The following is a 22,105-nucleotide window of genomic DNA, read 5'->3' as shown; positions in this document are numbered from 1 at the left end:
TCACTTCTTGCTACTAGTTTTCAGGTATTAGAGGGACACATTCTTCCCCCAAATGTTTAGTCCTCCAGTGGAAGAGCAGGAAACAGGAGAATACACATCTTGAGAAACCATTCTACATGGGTGCTTTAGCATGGTTGGCTCAGAATTTTTCTGTGTCTTTTATTCCACATCCACATTTTCATTGCAATTTATTTTAATTTTTTATATTTTTAAAGATTTTATTTATTTATTTGACACAGAGAGGGAGAGAGAGATTACAAGTAGACAGAGAGGGAGGCAGAGAGAGAGAGTGGGAAGCAGGCTCCCTGCTGAGCAGAGAGTCCGATGTGGGTCTCGATCCCAGGACCCTGAGATCATGAACTGAGCGGAAGGTAGAGGCTTAACCCACAGAGCCACCCAAGTGCCCTTCATTGCAATTTATTTTAAATTCAAGATGAATTTTAGGACATCCTGATGGTTATGAGGGTAATGATTAAGAATCCTTTAATCATCTTCCTGCTGAAGTGATACAGTACACTGAGTAATAAAAGTCTAGCTGAGGGTAAATTTGTCTTAAGTAGTTTGTATGAGGTTAGAAGTAGACAATACTTTGGGAGAAAAGAGCTTCAAGATATAGAGGTAATTACCCACTCATTCATTCTAGAAATATTTATAAAGTGCCAATTAGTTGCTGGGAACAGTTCTATGTGTTGGGTTCTATGTGCTAGGTACAGCAGTAAACAAAACAGAGAAATCATACTGACCTGTGTGCTGTATGCTGTATGCAGTATGCTGATAGGGAAAATGGACAACAAACTATATCCCAGAGCTAGAAGATGATGGTATGTCTTGGGGAAAATAGACCAGAATGGGCCTCACACCTCATCTCCTGCAAATCCCATTCAAATGTCATTTTCTCATGAAGACCCATTCTTGTCACTCTATTTCAAATCCCATGTCCTCTTGTCACCAGCAATACCCATCTTCTTGTTTTGCTCTAACTCTGCTCTATTTTCCCCAAAACTATTTGTGTTCCTGTAATGCCAAAATCCTTAATATGTCTTCCAATAGGCTTTGTAAGCTGATCGCTCTTGTGGCTCACCTAATGGTTCTTCTGTACATTCCATCTTTACTTAACCCCTCTCAACTCTTGGAGTTCACCAGACTCTCTCTCATGTGAGGGCTCTGATATATGTTTTTTTTTTTTTTTTATCCTCATGGAACTGCTTTCCTCTCCTCCTTATCCTTACAACGGGCTAGCACTGGACTCATTTCTCTGGTCTCTTTTCAATAGCTCTTCTTCCGTGAAGACTGACTAATAGACCAAAAAAATCAATTCTTTTCAGTTATTTGCCTCTCTGGAGGGCAGGAGTAGAAGGGTAATAATAGACACTGTCAGATATTTTCATTTTCCCCCCAAGGTTTATCGCATTGAAGGTGAACTTCATAAGGCACAGGTATTTCTCATTGTGTAGGTAAATAATAACACTGCAGAGGAGGTTTATAGGAACTACTGAGATGATGGCTATCATCCACCGGGTTGTACATTATCAATATAATGACCATAAATCCCTGCCAAGATAACTATTACTCAAGCTTGAGCAATTTCAGAAAAAAAAATTATAGTGTAGAAATGAACACCAGTGTAGCACAATACATGTGAAGCTCCTAGGATGTGAGATTTTTAAGGGGAGATTTTGTGAGTAATTTAGTTTGGTTGAAGTCCTAAATAGGTGAAGACAAGTAGCAAGAGAGAGTTGTAAAGGTTAAGTTAAAGCCCACTTAGGGAAGGAGGTGTAGGACTAAAGCATCTGTGTTTTGTGTGCTAATGAGATGAGATCCATTATATGGAAATAGTTGGAGGAATGAGTGATCTTCAGGATTCCAGGCTTTATCTACTAAAGTTTATCAGTCAAATCATGTCCTCTCTGAACATTGTAAGCTACATCTGAAAGATAGCAAGACTTAATATTTAAAGATTAAGATACTTCCTTTCCTTATTAAAGAGGAACAGTGGACTTTGGGGTAGAACATTACAATTGCCAGTCCAGTTACAAATGGATTCTGGCTTAGCTCAAAGGAGAATGTTCTAAACATGGAAGTAAATCACAATCTTCTCTTGGTTTTAACTTTCTCCCACTATCTTTTTAACTAAGGGATAGTCTGCCGGCTACTGGCCCAATTCCATATGTTTTGAATTAGATTCCTCCTTTTAGCTTCTCCCTCAGAGTTTTAGGGCTTTGGGATAATTTGAAAGGATTCATGGCCTCTCAGTCTGTCATTGACACCAAAGATTGTGCTTTGCCTAATATTCAGCATTTATAATATCCAAAAGTAGCTCAGCTATGTATATGAATCTCGTTGATCAACAAGAGAAAGTGGGGAAAAAATGTTCTTAAAAAAGGCTTTTTTAAGGATCTTTTTATTAAGTAAAGTAATTCAAGTTGTCAGAGGATTATATATTGCCTTAACCAGGAGAGCAAAAGAAAAACCATTTAGTTATAAAACACATAAATGGCTTAACAGTTGAGAGCACATACTCTTGATAAAGAAAACTCTGTTTTTAAATACCAGCTCTGCTATTGATCTGTTCGGTGACTTTGGACTTGTTTCTTAAACACCACGAGAATCATTATAGTGCCTACTTTATGAAATTATAGAAAGGATTAAGTACTTCAAGATTAGAATTTAGAATATTAATTGGAGCACAGTGATTATTACATTATTATATTATATTAATTATATTATATACCATATCTAATGTAAATGTTGTATTGATAGTTATAAGAGTGGTACAGTATATTGATATTTGTGTAATTATCAGCACAATGCCAGACACATAAATTCTCAATAATACTTGAAGGATACTAAAAATTTTTGAGCGCTTACTATGTACTTAACATTGGGTTGGGTATTTTCATGCATGTCTCCTTCACTCAATCAAACAACCAGTTGGGGGCTTTGTTTTTCTTCTCTCATTGGAATAAGGGCCTTGCCCTGTGGGAAAGCCCTAAGTTCACAATCAGATTCTAACACTAATACCTGTGGTCTACCCAAGCCACAGACTGAAATTCTATCATTCTAGGTAATCATGGATAAAAGTCCATAAATGTCCTAATAAGTACTGACTTAACTTAGGCCTTTGTTTATTTATTTCAATAGAACAACTGCAAAATGATTTTTTCCCCCCCTCAAAGTCTTTATCAGGCTTTCTCCTCTGTGGACATGGAGGTAGGAAATCGTACCATTCTGACTGAATTCATCTTGGTGGGTTTCTCAGCAAACCCACAGTGGCAGCTGATTCTATTTGGAATATTTCTGGTGCTCTATTTGATGACTTTGTCGGGGAACATGACCCTGGTTATTCTAATCCGAATTGATTCCCGCCTACACACGCCTATGTACTTTTTCATTGGCAATCTGTCCTTTTTGGATTTTTGGTACACTTCTGTGTATACTCCCAAAATCTTGGCTAACTGTGTCTCAGAAGATAAACGAATCTCCTTGGCTGGATGTGGGGCCCAGCTGTTCTTCTCTTGTGTTGTAGCCTACACTGAGTGCTACCTCCTCGCAGCCATGTCCTATGACCGGTATGCAGCGATCTGTAACCCATTACTTTATTCAAGTTCTATGTCCAGGTCTCTCTGTACTGGGCTGGTCGCTGGCTCCTACATAGGAGGGTTTTTGAATGCCATAGCCCATACTGCCAACACTTTCCGCTTGAGTTTCTGTGGTAAAAATATTATTGACCACTTCTTCTGTGATGCACCACCATTGGTAAAAATGTCTTGTACAGATACCCACGTCTATGAAAAAGTCCTCCTGGGTGTGGTGGGCTTCACGGTCCTCTCCAGCATTCTTGCCATCCTGATTTCCTATAGCAACATACTTCTGGCTATCCTGAGGATCCGCTCAGCCTCAGGAAGGCGCAAGGCCTTCTCCACCTGTGCTTCACACCTCATTTCAGTCATGCTCTTCTACGGATCCCTGCTCTTCATGTATTCAAGGCCAAGTTCCACCTACTCCCTGGAGAAAGACAAAGTGGCTGCTCTGTTTTACACTGTGGTCAATCCACTGCTCAACCCACTCATCTATAGCCTGAGAAATAAAGACGTCAAAGAGGCCTTCTGGAAAGCAACGCAAACCATAAGACTGCAGAGATGAAGGTTATATTTTGTGGAATGTTCTTATTGCATAGTTTTCCAAATTATTAGCATATATGTATGCTGGTAATCATTGCAATTTTCAAGTAAATACAAGTCATACTTAAAGCAATGACACATTGAAGAAACCACTCTTCATTTATCACTATTTGGTGATTAAACTATTTTAAACCAATTAATTTTGGGTTGTTTGATGCTTTACAATATTGTATTTTACTCTTTTGTAGTGATAGATTTACATAAAACTTATTCTCTTGATTATCTTTGGGGTATTTTGGAAAGAGAATAGGAATTGGATAGTTTTTGTGTATGCAGTTTGTCCTTGAACCTTGGGAAGCAAATTTTATTGTGTGGGGAGAGGATCTGAATGGTTAAACTGCTGGAAATTTACTCAAGATTTTATAAGTATTTATTTTTAGTAATGCATTCTCTCCATGCTTCATCATAAAGCTCTGAGTATACAGAAAATATCTTTGTAAACCTTGAGTCTTCTACATCAATTGACTATTAGCAATATGTTTAAGAGTTCTTTAGAATGAGGAAATAAATAAACAGCCAAAATATCTTTCTACATCCATGAAGAGATATGTGTCTCTGAAACTGTATATCACCTCAGAAGAGTGAACTCTCCACAGAGAATAGAACAAGTAATCTGCTTTACACTCTTTCACTTCATAACACCACATGTTCTCTGTGAAGGAAAAGGTCAAGACCAAGTGGAACAAGCCATAACCAATAAGTTGACTAACAAAATTCCACTCTGTTCTAGACTCACTACTTCTTTTATTTTTTTTCTCACCAGAGGATTTTAAGCATAAAGAAAATTACAGCTCAATATTCAGTACATAACAAACTTAATTGATTTTTTTTAATACTCCTTAAAACCACAGAGAAAATTCAGGATTATTAGTTACATGTGACAAATGAGTAGCTTGTGCCTTACCAGTCAGTACTTTATTATTGAAAGACTATAGCTATTACTCTAACGGGCATGGTCATTAAATAAATAAATAAATGTATTTATTTATTTATTTTTCAAGATTTTATTTATTTTTGAGAGAAAGAGAGAGAGAGAGAGAGAGAGAGAGAGAGAGAGAGATTGAAAGAACAAGTGGGAGGAGGGGCAGAAGGAGAAGCAGAATTTCTGTGGAGAAAGGATCCTGATGTAGGACTCAATCTCAGGACCCTGAGATCATGACCTGAGCCGAAGGCAGAACTTGAACCAAATGAGCCATTCAGGCACCCTATAAAATGCATGTAAATTGAAATTTTACACAAGTAGGTGGAGTCACTTCAACATTTCTGTTTGCTCTGACACTTCTGATCTTTCTTTTCCTCTGCATTCATCAAATAACACCTTAATGCCTTCTCTTTTCATCAGAATATTCTTAATATTTTAAAATTATTTTTTATGAAGATTTTTATTTATTTTCTTTGAGGTAGAGACAGAGAGAGATGAAGAAAGAGAGAGAGCGAAATAGCAGGGGGAGGGCTGGAGGGAGAATGAGAGAATCTCAAGCAGACTTCCTGCTGAGAACAGAACCCACCTTGGTGCTGGATCCCATGACCCTGAGATCATGACCTGAATTGAAACTAAGAGTCAGATGCTTAAATGAATGAGCCACCTAGGCTGCCCTACATTAAAAAAAAAAAAAAAAAAAATTCTTCTATTACAAAAGTTCTGTAAGTACTGAATGAGAAGGATTTGGGGTGTATTATAAAATCTCCAGAATTTCCTCACATTCCCTTAAAGCTCAGTATGTAGGGGAAAAAAAATAGGTAGATCTTAAGGAGACAGTGAAGGAAAATTTAATCTTTTAGGATCTTAGAAACAATATATATACTTCCATTTTTCATTAAGCCCTGAGGCTGCTTTTTAAAACTATGTTAATATTCAATTGAACCAATATTTTATAATAGAGATTATAGTTTGATCACTAAAGCAAGTCAAGCTAATATAAATAAAACTTTCTTCACTGTTTTTGACCAGAAAAAAAGCTGTGCTGTTTTAAAAAAGCCAGTTCCCCATGCTGCTCCTGAAGCAGCCCACTCTCCCTGAGCACTGATTTGGGAAATACAGGTCAACTCAGATTTCCGACTGTGTTAACCACACCAGTTTTCTCAGGGCTTCTTTCACGTCCTTATTCCTCAGACTGTAGATCATGGGGTTCAACATGGGGAACAGCACAGTATAAAATGTTGATACCATTTTATCCCTCTCAAGGGAATAGCTGGAACTTGGGCGAGAGTAGATGTAGAGAATGGAGCCGTAGTACAAGGTGACGGAGACCAGGTGGGAGGAGCAGGTGGAGAAGGCCTTGTAGCGGCCCTGGGTGGAGCGGATCCTCAAGATGGCAGCGATGATGAACAGGTAGGAGGCGAGGATGAGCAGTGTGGGGGCGATGACGTTGGAGGCCAGGAGGAAGTACAGCACGGCCTGGTAGCTCTCTTTCACATCACACGCCAACTTCACCAGGGGTGGGACATCACAGAAAAAGTCATCAACGACATTATCACCACAAAAATCCAAGGTGAATGTGTTGCTGGTGAGAATTATTGCATTGACAAAACCTCCAGTATAGGAAAATATAACCAAAGAGATGCACAATGACCTTGACATGGCCTGAGCGTAAAGCAGGGGGTTGGAAATGGCTGCGTAGCGGTCATAAGCCATGGCGGCCAATAGGTAACACTCACTATATGCCAAGCCAGCAGAGAAGAAGAACTGAGCTAGGCAGCCAGCAAAGGAGATGCTTTTGTCTTCAGAGATACAGGTCACCAGGATCTTTGGGGTGTAGACAGAGGAATACCAGAGATCCAGAAAGGACAGATTCCCAATGAAGAAATACATTGCTGTGTGTAGCCGGGAGTCATTACAGATCAATACCATGAGGGTGGCATTTCCTACCACGGTCAGAGAGTACACGCCAAGGAATACCACGAACAGGACCAACTGCATCACTGGGTCCGTTGTGAAACCCACTAGGATGAACTCAGTTACTGTATGATTGCTTCTCTCCATGGTTTAAGGAGACCTCACCTGCAAATTAAAGAGTGAAAAGTTTAATTCCCTCAACCCATACTACAGGAATGCAATCTCTGTGATAAGCCTGTGAGATACAGTCAAGATTATAAGCTGTTAGGGCAAGTGAGACCAGAGCAGGAATTTTGCCTGACGAGGGTAGGTGATGGGAGCATTAACATATTCATTTCAATGAAATGCATTTAATAATAGGAAAGCTTGAGTGCTCTTGGTTGCTTACTTATTTTTCAAGAAAAATATTTCTTGAGGTCCAGGTGCCTTCTTGGTGTTGGGATACAGCAGTGAGGACAATAGGGCTTACTCCTATTCTACGAGGACTTAATTTAGAGTCCTAAATGATGAATAAACAAAGAAATGTGGAAATATTTTCAGTTAATGTTAGAGATATTAGGAAAAGCAAACCAGATGGTTGGTGAAAATGAACTGGGAGAGGAACTAATTAAACTTAGACCCTGAGAGGAAACAGTCTTTTCTTTTTTCCCAGCTATACGTGGACAAGTTTCTCAAAGCCCATGAGGATGGGAAAGTCCCTGTAGTTTAGAAGTGGTGACATTTGAGAGATGGCAGAGTATACCACCTTCAAATATGCCTTTTTAGCACATTTTTCTTTTTCATTAATGTTGTAGCATGTATCATTCCTTTGTTTTTATTGCTGAATAATATCCCTTTGTATGGATACACCATATTTCATTTACCTATTCGTCAATAGATACATGTTTTATTGTTTCTATTTTTTGGCAATTATGAACAATGCTGTTATGGGAATCCTTATACAAGTTTTGTAACGACATATGCTTTCATTTATCTTGAGTAGATATCCAGGAGTAGAATTGTTTAGTCATCTATATTTAACATTCTGGGACATTACCCAGCTGTCTTCCAAATGAATCCTGCCATTTTTCAATCATATCAGTAAAGCATATGGGATCCAATAATTCCTCATCCCAATACAAGCTATTATCTTTTTGATTTTAGCAGTCCCATTGGGTGTGAAGTGGTATGATATTGTAGTTTTGATTTACACTTTCTTTTTTTTAAATGGTTTATGTATTTATTTGAGGGGGCAGGGAGGGGCAGAGGGAGAGTGAGAGAGAGAATCTCAAGCAGACTTCCTGTTGCGCACAGAGCTGGGGGCGGGGCTTGATCCTATAAGTCTGAGATCATGAGCTAAACCAAAATTAGAAGCCAGATATTTAATTGACTAAGCTACCAGGTGCCCCTTGATTTACATTTTCTTAATAACTAATAATATAAAGTGTCTTTTCCTGTGGTTATTACGTATCTTCTTTGGAGAACTATGTATTAAAATCGTTTGCTCATCTTTTTAGTAGTTTCTTTTGGCTTTTCATTGCTGAATTGTAATACTTCTTATACATTCTGGATACAAGTATTTTATAAAATTTATTATATGCAAATATATTTTCCCATTCTTTGTCATTTTTTTTTTTACTTTCTTGATGATATCCTTTGGCATGCATGAATTTTAAATTTGATAAAGTTCACTTAATCTTTTTTCTTCTTGCTTGCCCTTGATGACTTATTTAAGAAACCATCGCCTAACCCAAGGCACAACAGTTTGCTCAGTGTCTTAATTACTGCAAATCTTGTAGTAAGTTTTTTGTCTGTTTTTTTAAAAATTAAATTATTATTTTTATTAACATATAATGTAATATTTGCTCTGAGGGTATAGGTCTGTGAATCATTAGGCTTACATACTTCACACCACTCACCATAGCTCATACCCTCCCCAATGTCTGTAACCCAGCCGTCCTATCCCTACCTCCCCGACCCCAAGCAACTCTCAGTTTGTTTTGTGAGTTTAAGAGGCTCTTATGGTTTGTCTCCCTCCCAATCCCATCTTGTTTCATTTTTTTCCTTCGCTACCACCTAAGCGTCCCCCCTTCTCTGCCTCTCAAATTCCTCATATCAGGGAGATCATATGATAATTGACTTCTTTCTCTGATTGACTTATTTTGCTCAGCATAATACCCTCTGGTTCCATCCACATCATTGCATATGGCAAGATTTCATTTCAATGACGGCTGCATAGTATTTCAGTGTGTGTGTGTGTGTGTGTGTGTGTGTGTGTGTGTGTATCAAATCTTTATCCATTCATTTGTGAACAGACATTTCTGCAAAGAAGACATCCAGATGGTCAACAGACACATGAAAACGTGCTCCATATCACTCAGCATCAGGGAAATTCAAATGAAAACCACAATGAGATACCACCTCACACCAGTAGAATGGCTAAAATTAACAAGTCAGGAAACGGCAGATGTTGGAGAGGATGCGGAAAAAGGGGAACCCTCCTACACTGTTGGTGGGAATGAGAGCTGGTGCAACCACTCTGGAAAACACTGTGGAGGTTTCCTCAAGTTGGAAATAGAGCTACCTTATGAACCAGCAATTGCACTACTGGGTATTTACCTTAAAGATAAAAATGTAGTGGGCGCCTGGGTGGCTCAGTGGTTAAGCCGCTGCTTTCGGCTCAGGTCATGATCTCAGGGTCCTGGGATCGAGTCCCCCATAGGGCTCTCTGCTCAGCAGGGAGCCTGCTTCCTCCTCTCTCTCTCTCTGCCTGCCTCTCTGCCTACTTGTGATTTCTCTCTGTCAAATAAATAAATAAAATCTTAAAAAAGAAAAATGTAGTGATCCGAGGGGGAAGTGCACCCGAATGCTAAAATACTTATCTTCTTTTAGCCTCCCCCATAGATTTTAGTTATTCTTCTACAGTTTTCTTTTTTTGGTTCAACTTTGTATAAAAACATTTAGGTTTTGTTGCTTCTCAAGGTCTTCATTTCCTTGTGAGGGCTCCCATGTCATGTAACATTTATGTTAAATACATTTGTATGTGTTTCTCTTATCACTCTGTCTCCTGCCAATTAAATTCTCAAGCCCCGCCCCAAACCCTAAGGTAAAATTTTGTGTCTCCTACACAGTTTCCCTCCATGATCATGGAGCAACCTCTCTCCTCACTTACTGTGAAGAAGTCTTTGGCACATTTATCATATATCCCTTGGAGAGAAACAAATCGAGAATCAGAGAGAAATTTCAGAGTGGAGACCAGCAAATCAATCCATCTGGTTATGTCAGGTAACAAAATAAGTGAAGTCATTGTAAATCTTTTGGGTCTAAAAGCCTGGGACTTGACATTATTCTCCATGGAGAATAGTTTTATAACTAGCCCCGTACAATGCTTAAAAAGACAATTATCCCACCTTGATATTATTTGTAGTAATAGTTCTCAATTGAACTATTTGAATTTTAAAATTAAAATTGAATTTATTACATGGAAAAACTTCCACTCTATAACAAACATTTAAAATGCTTCCCTTATAGTCCTATAATGAAATTTATGGTTAATAAACCTACTTGTGTGCATATGTGCACATATGTATATATAGCATGTAATTATAATTGTAAAAGTGACATAAAAGAGAAGTAGCTCATAATACAACTATTAGATGGTAATAATTACAGGATTTTTTCTGAAATAGTGTGAATTGTAATATGTAAATCCTGCAACATTTGGTTAAGTGGTTATACATGTATGTAGAATCATCACGAATATATTAGTTTTCCAAATATCAGAACTGGCATTTCCATCAGTGATAAGATTTTTCTGACAAGGTGAATCATTCTTGATAAAGTTCCAACAAAATAAATGACACTCGTCCCTCAATTTTGAATTCCTAGGTGAGTTGATTGATAGTATAACCTTGCAAATACAGTGTTTATTTGTAAAATGGAGTAGATTTCAACCTCACAAAATTACAAAGCTCTTTTTTCAATGCACAAATGTCCATCAAGACACTGTAGAGGGTATAGACATTTTTTTCTTTGGATAGGACTGCCTCCTAGGTGCCAACAATTTTCGTCATTGTCTATTGTTTATTAAATGGGCCTTTGATCTTTGTGGCAGTCAAAAATCAAAATGGACATTTCAGAAATGTTCCTTAAAGGATGCTATCACTTTGTGAAGAAACCACACTTCACAGCTTTGTATTTTACTCTGTGACTTATTATAGGGTCTTCTGGGAATTATGTGAAAAGATAGAAACTATCTGAAGAATATCTCTGAGTAGTAAATATCTATTTTTCATAGGCATATTGGGTCACTGGAGCCAAGAAGAGATAAGATCTCACTAGGATGTAAGTTTCATGAGAGCAGGAAGTTTTGTCTGTTTCATTCATTATTATATGCCTTGTGCCTAGAATAATAACTGGTATGTAATAGACCTACAATAAATTATTGAATGAATGAATTAATTAATGGGCAGCCCTGAGTTGGAAAAGAAACAAACCAATAGAAATGAATATCTGGGTGGCTTCTAATTATGTCATTTTCCTCTTAAATCATCAGCAGAATTGTTTGATATCCCATGTGCATTTTCTGGCATGAGTAATCCCTGCCTTCATCTTTGCAAACAAAAATAGGAAAAAACAAAGGAATCTGCCTGCAAACAGCTTTGCCAAATATTTCCTTGCCTCAATGGAGTAAGTCTGTGAAGATTTTTTTTTCACATAATCAACAGATCATCCATTGTCATGGACAGGAAGCCTGATTTGACAATGAGAGTTGAGTGGTCTAAACCAGAGATACCCACGATATCATGGAAAAAGCGTCTGACTTTCAGGAGATTAACAAAGGTTCATTTTCTCCATCACTAGCCAATGTTGTAAAGCCTCCATTTCTTCATATATAGAGAATAAGTTATCTCTCCTTTGGGTGTTGTAAAGAAGATAACTTAAGTAAGAACTAGGCACACTACCTAGCACATCATAACCACTTAGACAGCCAGTGGTTCTCAAATTCTGAGCCTGTAAAAATAACCTGGCCCAGCTCCAGAATTTCTAATTTATCAACCTATGGGTGGGACCCAGAAACTTGCTTTCAGTAAAGGAGCCCAAGGGTTTTTATTGTACATTGTCCATAGATCAAGTCTGACAAATGCTGAAATAAATATCATTTATATTCTTCTTCTTTTCTTTTTAAGTAGGCTCCACACCCAGATGGAGCCCAACAAGGGGCTTGAACTCATGATCCTGAGATCAGAACCTGGGCTGAGATAGGGATTCAGGCACTTAACCGACTGAACCACCAAGATAAGATGTCCCTCAGTTACATTATTCTTATTCTTTATCATGAAGTCTGTCTGCCATCATAATGGCAGAATGTGAAGAATTGAGGAATTAAAGATGTGTTGCGTAATGTTATACATAAAGAGATGAGCTATGAACAGATCTACTCTGACTGCCAGTGCTAGGACAAAAACATTTTCTTGGGATGAGACGGCTTGAAGAATTGTGTTCTGTTTTGTTAATCCAACTGCAGTAATCCAGCTGTGCTTGCTAACCACTGAACATATGATTCTTCTAAGTGAAGTTATACTTTTGTATGATAAACTAAATAAAGCATTTCCATCCCTAATTACCAGAGCATCAAGGTTTGTGGTGAGCGATAGTTCCTTTTGTCTTGTATTCTTCTCAGAAGTATCATATGATGTGATGCTTTTGAATTAAAGCATATCAAACTGAAAGAAATGTGAACTTTCTGGGATGGCTTTAGCCCTAAACAGTGTCTAGTAATCTCAGCTACTTCATCTTGCTGCCCCAGCTGTTTTGTAGATATTAACCATGCTTTTTTTTAAAAAAAAAATATTTTTTATAAACATATATTTTTATCCCCAGGGGTACAGGTCTGTTGATCACCAGGTTTACACACTTCACAGCACTCTCCAAAGCACATACCCTCCCCAATGTCCATAACCCCACCTACCTTCTCCCAACTCCCCTCCCCCCAGCATCCCTCAGTTTGTTTTGTGAGATTAAGAGTCTCTTATAGTTTGTCTCCCTCCCAATTTAAAGTGGTTCCTGACATTGACTGTTTGTTTGTGCACTGAGGTTTTTCTTTCTCCTTTGTCTTTTTTTTTAAACAATATTAATTGCCTTTTTGATCTCTAATAGTAAAATATGATCTTTCTTCTTGTGAACTTGGCATTTCCAGAAACTATAATAGGAAGATAGTGAAGATGTTTCAACGGAGCCCTTTCTTTAACACTTATGATAGCTTAGTATGTACATGACCTTTGTCCTGATTGTGAGGAACAAGTAAAAAATTCCATCTATGACTAACATCTGGATCAGACAACTTACCTAAAATTCTCAGCAATGCCATCACCTCAACAGAATTCAAATCTGCTTGCCTCGGAAACTTTTATAACAGCTTCTGTATCCCTAGAGTTGGAAATTCCTGTTACCCCTCAGGATTTCATAAACTTGAGCAATAGTTAACCAGACAATTAAAGAAAATCATTTGTTGACAAATGGGGTATTGTTTAATAATGGGGAATTCTTTTTTAGAGACTACAATTCCCTGGTGAAAATTCCAGTGACTGATCTCAGAAGTAGTATGAGGAGATAATCCAACTGGGATTGGATTGTTCGTATATTTAAAGGCTAGATATAAAATCCATCATGGTGAGAAATGGGACAATGACAAGCTATTGCAGCCACTAGCCTTAAACTTACTTAAATGATCACCAGTCGCTTTATGGAATGAAGGACAGGGGGGCAGGAAAGCACTTTTTTTTTTTTCTTGACACAGAGGTATGCAATAAATATCATGTAGTGATTTGTGTTCTGCTAAGTTTAAACCTGGACTATCTGACTTAATCAAACAGGCAGTCAGAAAGCCATATTTCAGTGGATACTCTTCAAGAGAAGATGGAAGGAATTACCCAGTATGCCATAACTGGGTGGTAACCAAATATTATGTGCAGATGTTAATGGCAATGTCTCATGGATTAGGGGGTTCTTAAGGCGTGATCTAGATGGGAAACCAACTAAGGTGATATTTTTCGTGAAAAGAGAAACATTTTATTTTTACTTGGATAAAAACTAGGTCAGGATATTCTGGTAGGGCTTTCTGCCTACTTATATAATTATATTACCGCTTCCTATATAATGTGAACAAAGCTAGTGTTACAGCCATTGAAAACAGAGACTTATGGTGAGGCAATACCCTTTGAGGAGGGACCTTGAAAATTAGCCAAAGTATATACTGTACATATCCCTCCAAGCCTTCTTGTGGATGGCTTGCTGCCATTCATGAGGGTAACCCATGTTAGGAAAGTGGAAGTACCCAGATCATCTTTGGGTTATTAGATACTAGTTCTGAACTGACACTAATCCACAGAGATGGAAAACACTAGAGGTATATAATTGCCAGTGAGGTAATGGGAACAATGTAAAAGATTATTTTGGCCTGAGTGCATCTTTCAGCAGGTCCAATGGGACCAGGTATATAGCCAATCATTATTACCGACCCAGAAATAATACTGTAGATACATATATACTGAGTGATACACAGACTGAAACAAGATCCTCATTTTAATTCTACCTATGACCCATGGAATTAGGGTTATTAGGTTCAAGCAGAAGGTGATATTGCTCTGTTGAGTCAGTAAACAAAATCTCCACCTGGAGAAAGTTCAGAGATTAGTGTTTCCAACAAAGACTTGAAGATACAAGAGTGGGAATCCCAATTTATAACATTTAACTCATTTCTTTGGAGCGAAAGGGATTGAGGATCTACAAGGTGGAAATCATGAAAGAACACATTTTTATAGATGGACATGCTCTGTGAATGTCAGTCAGCCTCTTTCTCTGTATACACACAGTCTCTTTCTCCTCTTTTGTTCATGCTCAACGGGCCCTTGTATAAATGGCTAGAGTAACTGGAATGGGCCTGACAACATGATTTTCTTCACCAAGACTAATTTCACTACTTCTACTGTTAGGTATCTCAAATGCCAACAACAACGATCACAGCTGTGCCTCTGCTATTCCATCATTTTCTGGGAAGATTGGTGAACCAGTAGGATAGCAAGGTGATTAGATTACACTACTTCTTCACCGAGCCACTCAGGCGCCCAGAATTTACTACTTCTTCCTAATCTAAAATTACAGAGCTAATGACTTTCTTTCCAGGAATAATCAGAATTTGGGAGATTTGTTTGGTTTACGTGCCCATTTTCCTACCAGTTTATCTTGCTAGCTCTTGCAGATGTAGACTTACCTAATGCCTTCTTCATGAAAATGGTATCCCACCAAGCATCACCTCTAAGAAGAAATATATTAGATGGCAAGGGAATAGTAACTATCTTCTCCAATTCACAGAAATAATTGATTTTACTTTTTGCTTTATCATTCTAAAGTGATTCTATAGAAGTTCTCTGTACACACATTTGAAGTGTGATTGGCCTGATCAAATCGTGGAAGAGCTATATGAAAACTCATTCATGGTTGTTGAGGTGTCCTCTGAGTCTGCTGCATGCTTTAAAACAGCAGCCAATATATGGTTCCATCTTGCTTTATGAAGAATATACATGTCTATGAACCAAGGGGTGAGTTTCCATGGCCCCTGTGGTGGCCAGGAAAATGAGCCTTTCAAAGACCCAAGAACAGGGAATGTAATTGTGCAAAGGTCCTAACTGCTGATCTCTGAAATACATTTCCCCATTTGTATCAAGGTCATGCTTCCCACAGACTGCTCCCAGCTAATTACTGAGAACAACAGGGATACCAAGGCAGGACTATCCTTCTTAGGCACTGGATTGATGGCTAATTTTGGCTCAAGTACTTACCTTTGCTGAACTTACCATGAACTGAACAATGGCCTAGGATGCTTTTGCCCAGTCTTCCTTCCCTCTCTTCTTCACTCGTGCTCAGACTTTCCTCATGACTGAGTGCCACTTTTTGCTTCTTCTGTTTCCCTCTCCACTTTATCTTATACAGACACAATAGTTTCCCCTAATAAAATCTTGAACTTTTAATTCTACCTTAGAGTGTTCTATTACATCAAATAGCCCATAAGAATTTAATTTCCTTACCCATAACCTTATACTCCGTTTATTTGGAATCTATGTGCACAAATGTGGAATTCCCCGGGTAAATGTCCTCAATGCTCTGATTAATTGGAATCTGAGACTCTACACTAGCCATGTCGGGCTTCTCATGAATTGATCATGAATTGACAGTGGTCACTCCAGTGGGCAGGGTGATTGACCTCAATCACCAGCGAGGAATTACTAAGTGCTACAAAATGATATCAAGAATTATGTTTGGAACCCTGGGGATTGAACACTGTATTTCATAGTATCTCCTTGTCTTTCTGTTTGAAAAGTATTGCAACCAAATAAAACAAGATGATCTAAGACTCACAACTAATAATAAGGAAATATGAACAGTTTGCCAGATAATTCTGATCTGAGGTGTTGAGAGTCAATAAACTGGAGTAATACAAGTGGAAGGTAGACAGGGACATTTAAAAAATGTTTAATTTAGTAAAACTTGTACATCAAAACAGTACAATTTAGAAACAACTTTCTTTCAAACTTCAAACTTCATTTGGGATTTGAGTAAATTCCTTTAGAAATTTATAATGTAATTAATTATAAGTTAATATGAGAGATTCTTCATGCTTCACAACCATAAGCTGCAGGTGAAGTATTACCAACTGTAATTTAAAACTTACTGCCAAGCTTACACTTAAACATATGCTAAAACATTTTCTAAAACATCAGTGCCACAAATTTAATTAAATTTGTGTTATGTTACATCTTCTAAAATTATTCTTAGCTGTACTTTATCTTCTCACTAGGGTCTTGATAAGTTATTTCGACTTGATTCTAAAGTTGAGATCACGTTTCCATACCTAAAATAGTATGCCTCTCCACTTTGGCCAGTGAAAGTTACAGTCTCTGGGTAGATGTTAATACTTATTTGGAAAACAGGACTTGATTGTTTCTTCTAACCGGATTAAAATAGGGGTTCTCAATAAGTAGTTTGAACATCTTTATTAGAGTAAAAATCAGATTTTATGACATTAGGATGTTTCAAGAAGGGTTATTACATCAGTTCTACTTTTTGTAAGTGATGTGTCCCTCTGGAATAATGTATTTTCCTTAAGGAACATTAAACACCTGATTTTCTGCTGCTATGGTACTCCAATTAGATCTGTTCATACTACTTACAAAGAATATATTTTATAAGAATTTTACTATTATTAGTGGGAAATAGAGAGCTTTCAGAAAATGAGAGTCTGAGTTGGCATAAATAGAACCGTTTTAGAACACTGTCTAAATAAAACATTTTGGAATTACACTGTTGTGCACTGTTTCTATTGGTGTACTATGTGTTACAGCGAGTACTGATTTTATATCTTGGATTTGTTTTATTATGGATTTATTTTATCTTGGATTTATTTAATCATGTTTTTGCTGGTGCTGATGGGTCTTTCCTGGTCTGCAGGGAGTTCCTATATTTTGGAGGACTACTTGCTTAAATTTCACTTTCCTGTTTGTTTACCATTGCTTTTATCAGTAAAACATATTTATGTTTTATTGATATAGATTATATTTATATTGCCTCACTTTTAAAAATCAAAATTAAATGCAACTCATCATTTTTATTCTTTTGTTTTTTCACAACCTGTGTGTTGTTTCACCTCTATAAATTATTTTTTTTTTGATTAATGGGTAGTTAATCATAGACTTTTTTTCTCAAATTGTTTCATTTCATTTTGGTTATTTCATTACCATAATATTCATGTTTTAATGCTCAGATTGTCCAATTTGGTTGTAGAATACCCTGCAACTTCGCCCTTATAAAATAAAGAGGAACTCTCGTAGTTACACAGAGATTTATAAAAATCACATCTATGTAAACTTGACTGATATTTCCTTAATTGAAGGAGATATGCTACAAAAATAGACTAGAGAGATCATGCTTGCTGATCCAAGTTGTATCAAGTTATTTTATGGGTGCTGCTGGGTCTTCATGCTAATGCTTCCGGGGGCAAACTGCATATACAAATGCTTAAGAAATCCTTTTAAGAGAATAGAGGTCATTTCAACCAATTATTTTTCATAAGAAAATACCAAAACTTTATTCAGCCTATTTGTTCCTAGTTTTTAGGAAATAACCATATAGATACTATTCTGTATATATCAATCAGCCATAAATATTCTCATGCTAGAGGAGTGGACTGATCTATCACATTATGAAGGTAGAGGAGAGTTTTTGGTTTTAAGCTTTTTATTTGTTTTTAGTCTAGAGTAACATGAAATTCAATACAAATTCTTAAATTTTATATTTAATTTCTATCACAATTGTTCTAATCTTTCTTAGGTCTCTTAAATTGTCATGTATCAAGAGTGCAGATTCTTTAACTGACATTGAAAGAATTGTTAATCATGATGGGACACAATGGCAGCTCTTTTTGAAACAGAATAACCTGACCAAAAATTGTCATTGCATTTGCTTAGAAGGAGAGAATCTTGATTTATTTAATGAGTTTATTCAGGGCCTCTTTCACATCCTTATTCCTCAGACTATAGATCATGGGATTCAACATAGGGAACACCACAGTGTAAAATGTAGAAACTATTTTGTCCCTGTCCAAAGAATAGCTAGATCTGGGACGAGAGTAGATATAGAGAATGGAGCCATAGTACAAGGTGACAGAGACCAGGTGGGAGGAACATGTGGAGAAGGCCTTGAGGCGGCCTTGGGTGGAGCGGATTTTCATGATGGTGGCAATGATGAACAGGTAGGAAGAGAGGATGAGCACTGTTGGGGTGATGACATTGGAAGCCAGGAGGAAGTATAGTATAGTCTGATAGCCATCTTTCCTACCACAAGCCAACTTCACCAGGGGAAGCAAATCACAGAAAAAGTCATCAATGACATTGCCACTACAGAAGTTCAAGGCAAAAGTTCTTTTGGTGATGATGGAAGAGTTAATAAAGCCACCAAGGTATGAGGATGCTACCAGAAATGCACATAGCTTTAAAGACATAGCCTGAGAATAAAGCAGTGGTTTTGAGATGGCCATATAACGGTCATAAGCCATGGCGGCCAACAGGTAACACTCACTATATCCCAACCCAGCAGAGAAGAAGAACTGACATACACAGCCAGCAAAGGAGATGCTTTTGTCTTCAGAGATACAGGTCACCAGAATCTTTGGGGTGTAGACAGAGGAATACCAAAGATCCAGAAAGGACAGATTCCCAATGAAGAAATACATGGGTGTGTGCAGCCGGGAGTCATTACAGATCAACACCATGAGGGTGGCATTTGCTACCAGGGTCAAAAAGTACACACTAAGGAATACCACAAACAGGACCAGCTGCATCACCGGGTCTGTCGTGAAGCCCACCAGGATGAACTCAGTCACCGTATGGTTGCTTCTCTCCATAGTTCACCTAAGAGGAGAAACAGTGAGATTTCCGCTTGTATCATTTTGCTGAATAAACAGAAAATATGCTAAATAAAAACAATTATATGAATTCCAATTTCAAGTTTCATTTTTTATTAATTTTTAAAAATTTTTATAAACAAATAATGTATTTTTATCCCCAGGGTTACAGGTCTGTGAATCGTCAGGTTTACACATTTCATAGCACTCACCATAGCACATACCCTCCCCAATGTCCATAAACCCATCATTTTTTATTTGTTAACTCTGATAATTTTTCTTCCCTGGATTCCAGACTGACAAGTTCAAATCCCTACTTAACATATCTTACAGGAGATCTACTGGCCTTTCAAGAAAAACTGAGTTCCAACCATTCTTCCTCAGCCTGCTTTTCTTTCAGGCTTCTCCACTGCAGTAAATGGAATTTTCCAGTGTAGGGGAAATTGCTGACTCTTCTTGACTCCTCTCTGACTTTGACATTGTAACTGACTAATCAACAACATCTTGATTATACCTTCACAATATATCCAGAACCTGACCAGTGTTTCCCAGCTCCAGTGGTTCTGTCCTAGACTAAAACTGCTGTCATATCCAATGGGTGCTATCACAGAGTTTCAAAGGCTCTCCCAGCTTCCTCCCTCATATCCCAAGCGCAGTTGGGTCTCTGAACAAGTTGGGCAGAGTGATCCTGCTAAAAGACCAGTTAGATCATGTTATTCTTTTGCTTCAAACTCTCCAGTGACTTCTCAACTTATTCAGAGTAAAACCAAAGTTGTTACAAAGATGGACAAGCTTATTGCCTCTCTGCTTCTGATTCCTACTATCCATTCCAGCCATGCAACCCTCCTTTCAATTCTTAGAATAGTAGGGGATGCTTTGTGCCTTTGGAGTTGGTTCTCTCTAAGGTCAGGATGCTCTTTTTGAGTATCTTTATAGCAAACTCTCTTATATTTTCAAGTCTCAATTGCCTTTTCAGGTGTTCCTGATCACAATATTGAAAACTGCTTCCCTGGCATTTCTTATATCCCTTTTCTGCTTTATCATTCTCCTTAGCAGTGCTCATTATCTAATATTATATATCCTATTAGTTTAACATATTTTCTTTTCTTTTCACTAAATGTGCTTATAAAAAAAGAAAAGAAAAGAAACAACATGTCTCCAAGAGTCCTTTGATCTCTGGGAAAACAAAGATTTATAGTCTCAACCCAACCCAGGAATGTGACCTTTTAATAGTCAGCATGAAATGTCCTGATTAACAGGAATGAGGTCCTCTGCATGATAAAAACTCAGTTTTCCCCAACAAGATGTAAAGGATTTTTTTTTTTCTGCTGCTAATTTCCTTGCTCAACTCTCCTTACACATATGTTCCATTCCATAGAGCTACCAATCCCTCTGCTTCTTGATTCATGAATCACCTGAAAAAGCCAATTAGGTCTTGAACTTTAGTATATTAAATTTTGTTTCTCAACACTGTCCGTTTTCCCTTCCGCTTTTGATGGAAAACATAGACCAGTTCAATGTCTATTTTATCTTAATTGTAGTTTATTATGAAATTTTGTGGGCTATTTGTTTTAACGGAGTCAGTTACTACAAAGTAACAAGAACTGTGCAACTAGGTGAAATCTTTGAAAACATGATCCTGAGAACTATGAGTGCTTTCATATAGGAAACACTGAAAACTCCTGGACTCAACCTTCAATTTAGTATCTTCTAACTTCATTATTCTCCGATTGTCATAATTATCCCAGAATTTGGTTATTTATAAAAATAGTAGTGAACAATTTTGAATACTTTACTCTGAGTTAAACATTGTTGTTAGTGTTGCACATGCATTATTTTATTCTTTGTCACAATATCCATCATAGGTATGTTGGAAGATTAATAGCAATAACTTTACAGATGACCAAATTCAGTGTTAATTAGTAGCTTAAGTATACAATTAGTATGTAGTGTTGTCTAACTCCAGAAACCTGGGTTTTAATGACTGAGTCCTGTCCTTTCATATTCAATCCTGGCTTAACAGTTGCTTATAGGCTCCATACATGAATGTTTCCCTTTTTGGTTCTAACACCTTAACTCAAAACCAATAAGATAATACGGACAGACTCAGACGCTGTCACAGGTAAGGACCTTGTACATGTGGAGTCAGATAAATGCTTCTGAGTAATACCCAAATCATCTGGCAGGGTCCTGTGTCTCTCAGGATAGCCAACCCCAATTATGAGGACAAGAACTGTCTACTCACCTCTCCCAGGACTGAGACACGTGCCTGAAACTCACAGACCCAGCCAACAAAGACCACACTGAAAATCCAAATATCTTATACTTGCTCAGGATCCCCAATGTATTTGATTCCTTAAGCACCCCAGAGGTTCATAGTTTTGCAAGTGTCTGAACAACAATTAACTAAAAAGCGTATTAACTTTATTTAGAAGGTTCTACTGGTTAAATGGAAAAGAAGAAGAAGAAGAAGAAGAAGAAGAAGAAGAAGAAGAAGATTTTTAAAGTACTCATAATTATTTTGATATTTTGAGAAACTACTCTTTGCAAAACAGCTTCCTGGAAACTGTATTTGATTGTAAAAGTACTCTATGGAGTAGGTATTTTAATTTCAATCACAGACGAGAAAACAGATCCAAAGCATTTAATTAA

At 37.5% G+C, this 22,105-nt stretch overlaps 3 protein-coding genes across 3 annotated transcripts in view; 1 reads left to right on the top strand and 2 right to left on the bottom strand.

Moving 5' to 3' along the window:
* Positions 1-4,314, top strand: part of LOC309840393 (uncharacterized protein) — a gene marked incomplete at its 5' end in the record, with an annotated part of 40,274 nt that extends 35,960 nt beyond the window's left edge. Inside the window, one exon of the mRNA XM_082682442.1 lies at positions 3,177-4,314. Within this exon, the coding sequence (XP_082538568.1) occupies positions 3,177-4,143 (967 nt within the window). The 3' untranslated portion in view covers positions 4,144-4,314. The remainder of the gene's footprint in view (positions 1-3,176) is intronic.
* Positions 4,315-6,228: 1,914 nt separating this feature from the next.
* On the bottom strand, positions 6,229-7,164 carry LOC309872899 (olfactory receptor 9G19-like; the record flags this gene model as incomplete). Its single annotated transcript, XM_082747867.1, has 1 exon — positions 6,229-7,164. One exon carries the CDS (start codon positions 7,162-7,164, stop codon positions 6,229-6,231), a length of 936 nt encoding a protein of 311 aa, XP_082603993.1.
* An 11,371-nt stretch (positions 7,165-18,535) lies between these two features.
* LOC309872971 (olfactory receptor 9G1-like) lies at positions 18,536-19,453 on the bottom strand (the record flags this gene model as incomplete). The annotated part of the gene is made up of 1 exon (XM_082747937.1): positions 18,536-19,453. The coding sequence occupies one exon, from the start codon at positions 19,451-19,453 to the stop codon at positions 18,536-18,538; it is 918 nt and encodes a 305-aa protein (XP_082604063.1).
* Between the last annotated feature and the right edge of the window lie 2,652 nt (positions 19,454-22,105).

This window comes from Mustela nivalis (assembly GCF_964662115.1).
Source record: "Mustela nivalis genome assembly, chromosome: 9".
In the NCBI taxonomy this organism is placed as follows: Eukaryota; Metazoa; Chordata; class Mammalia; order Carnivora; family Mustelidae; genus Mustela; species Mustela nivalis.
This window is presented reverse-complemented; position numbering and strand designations above follow the sequence as displayed.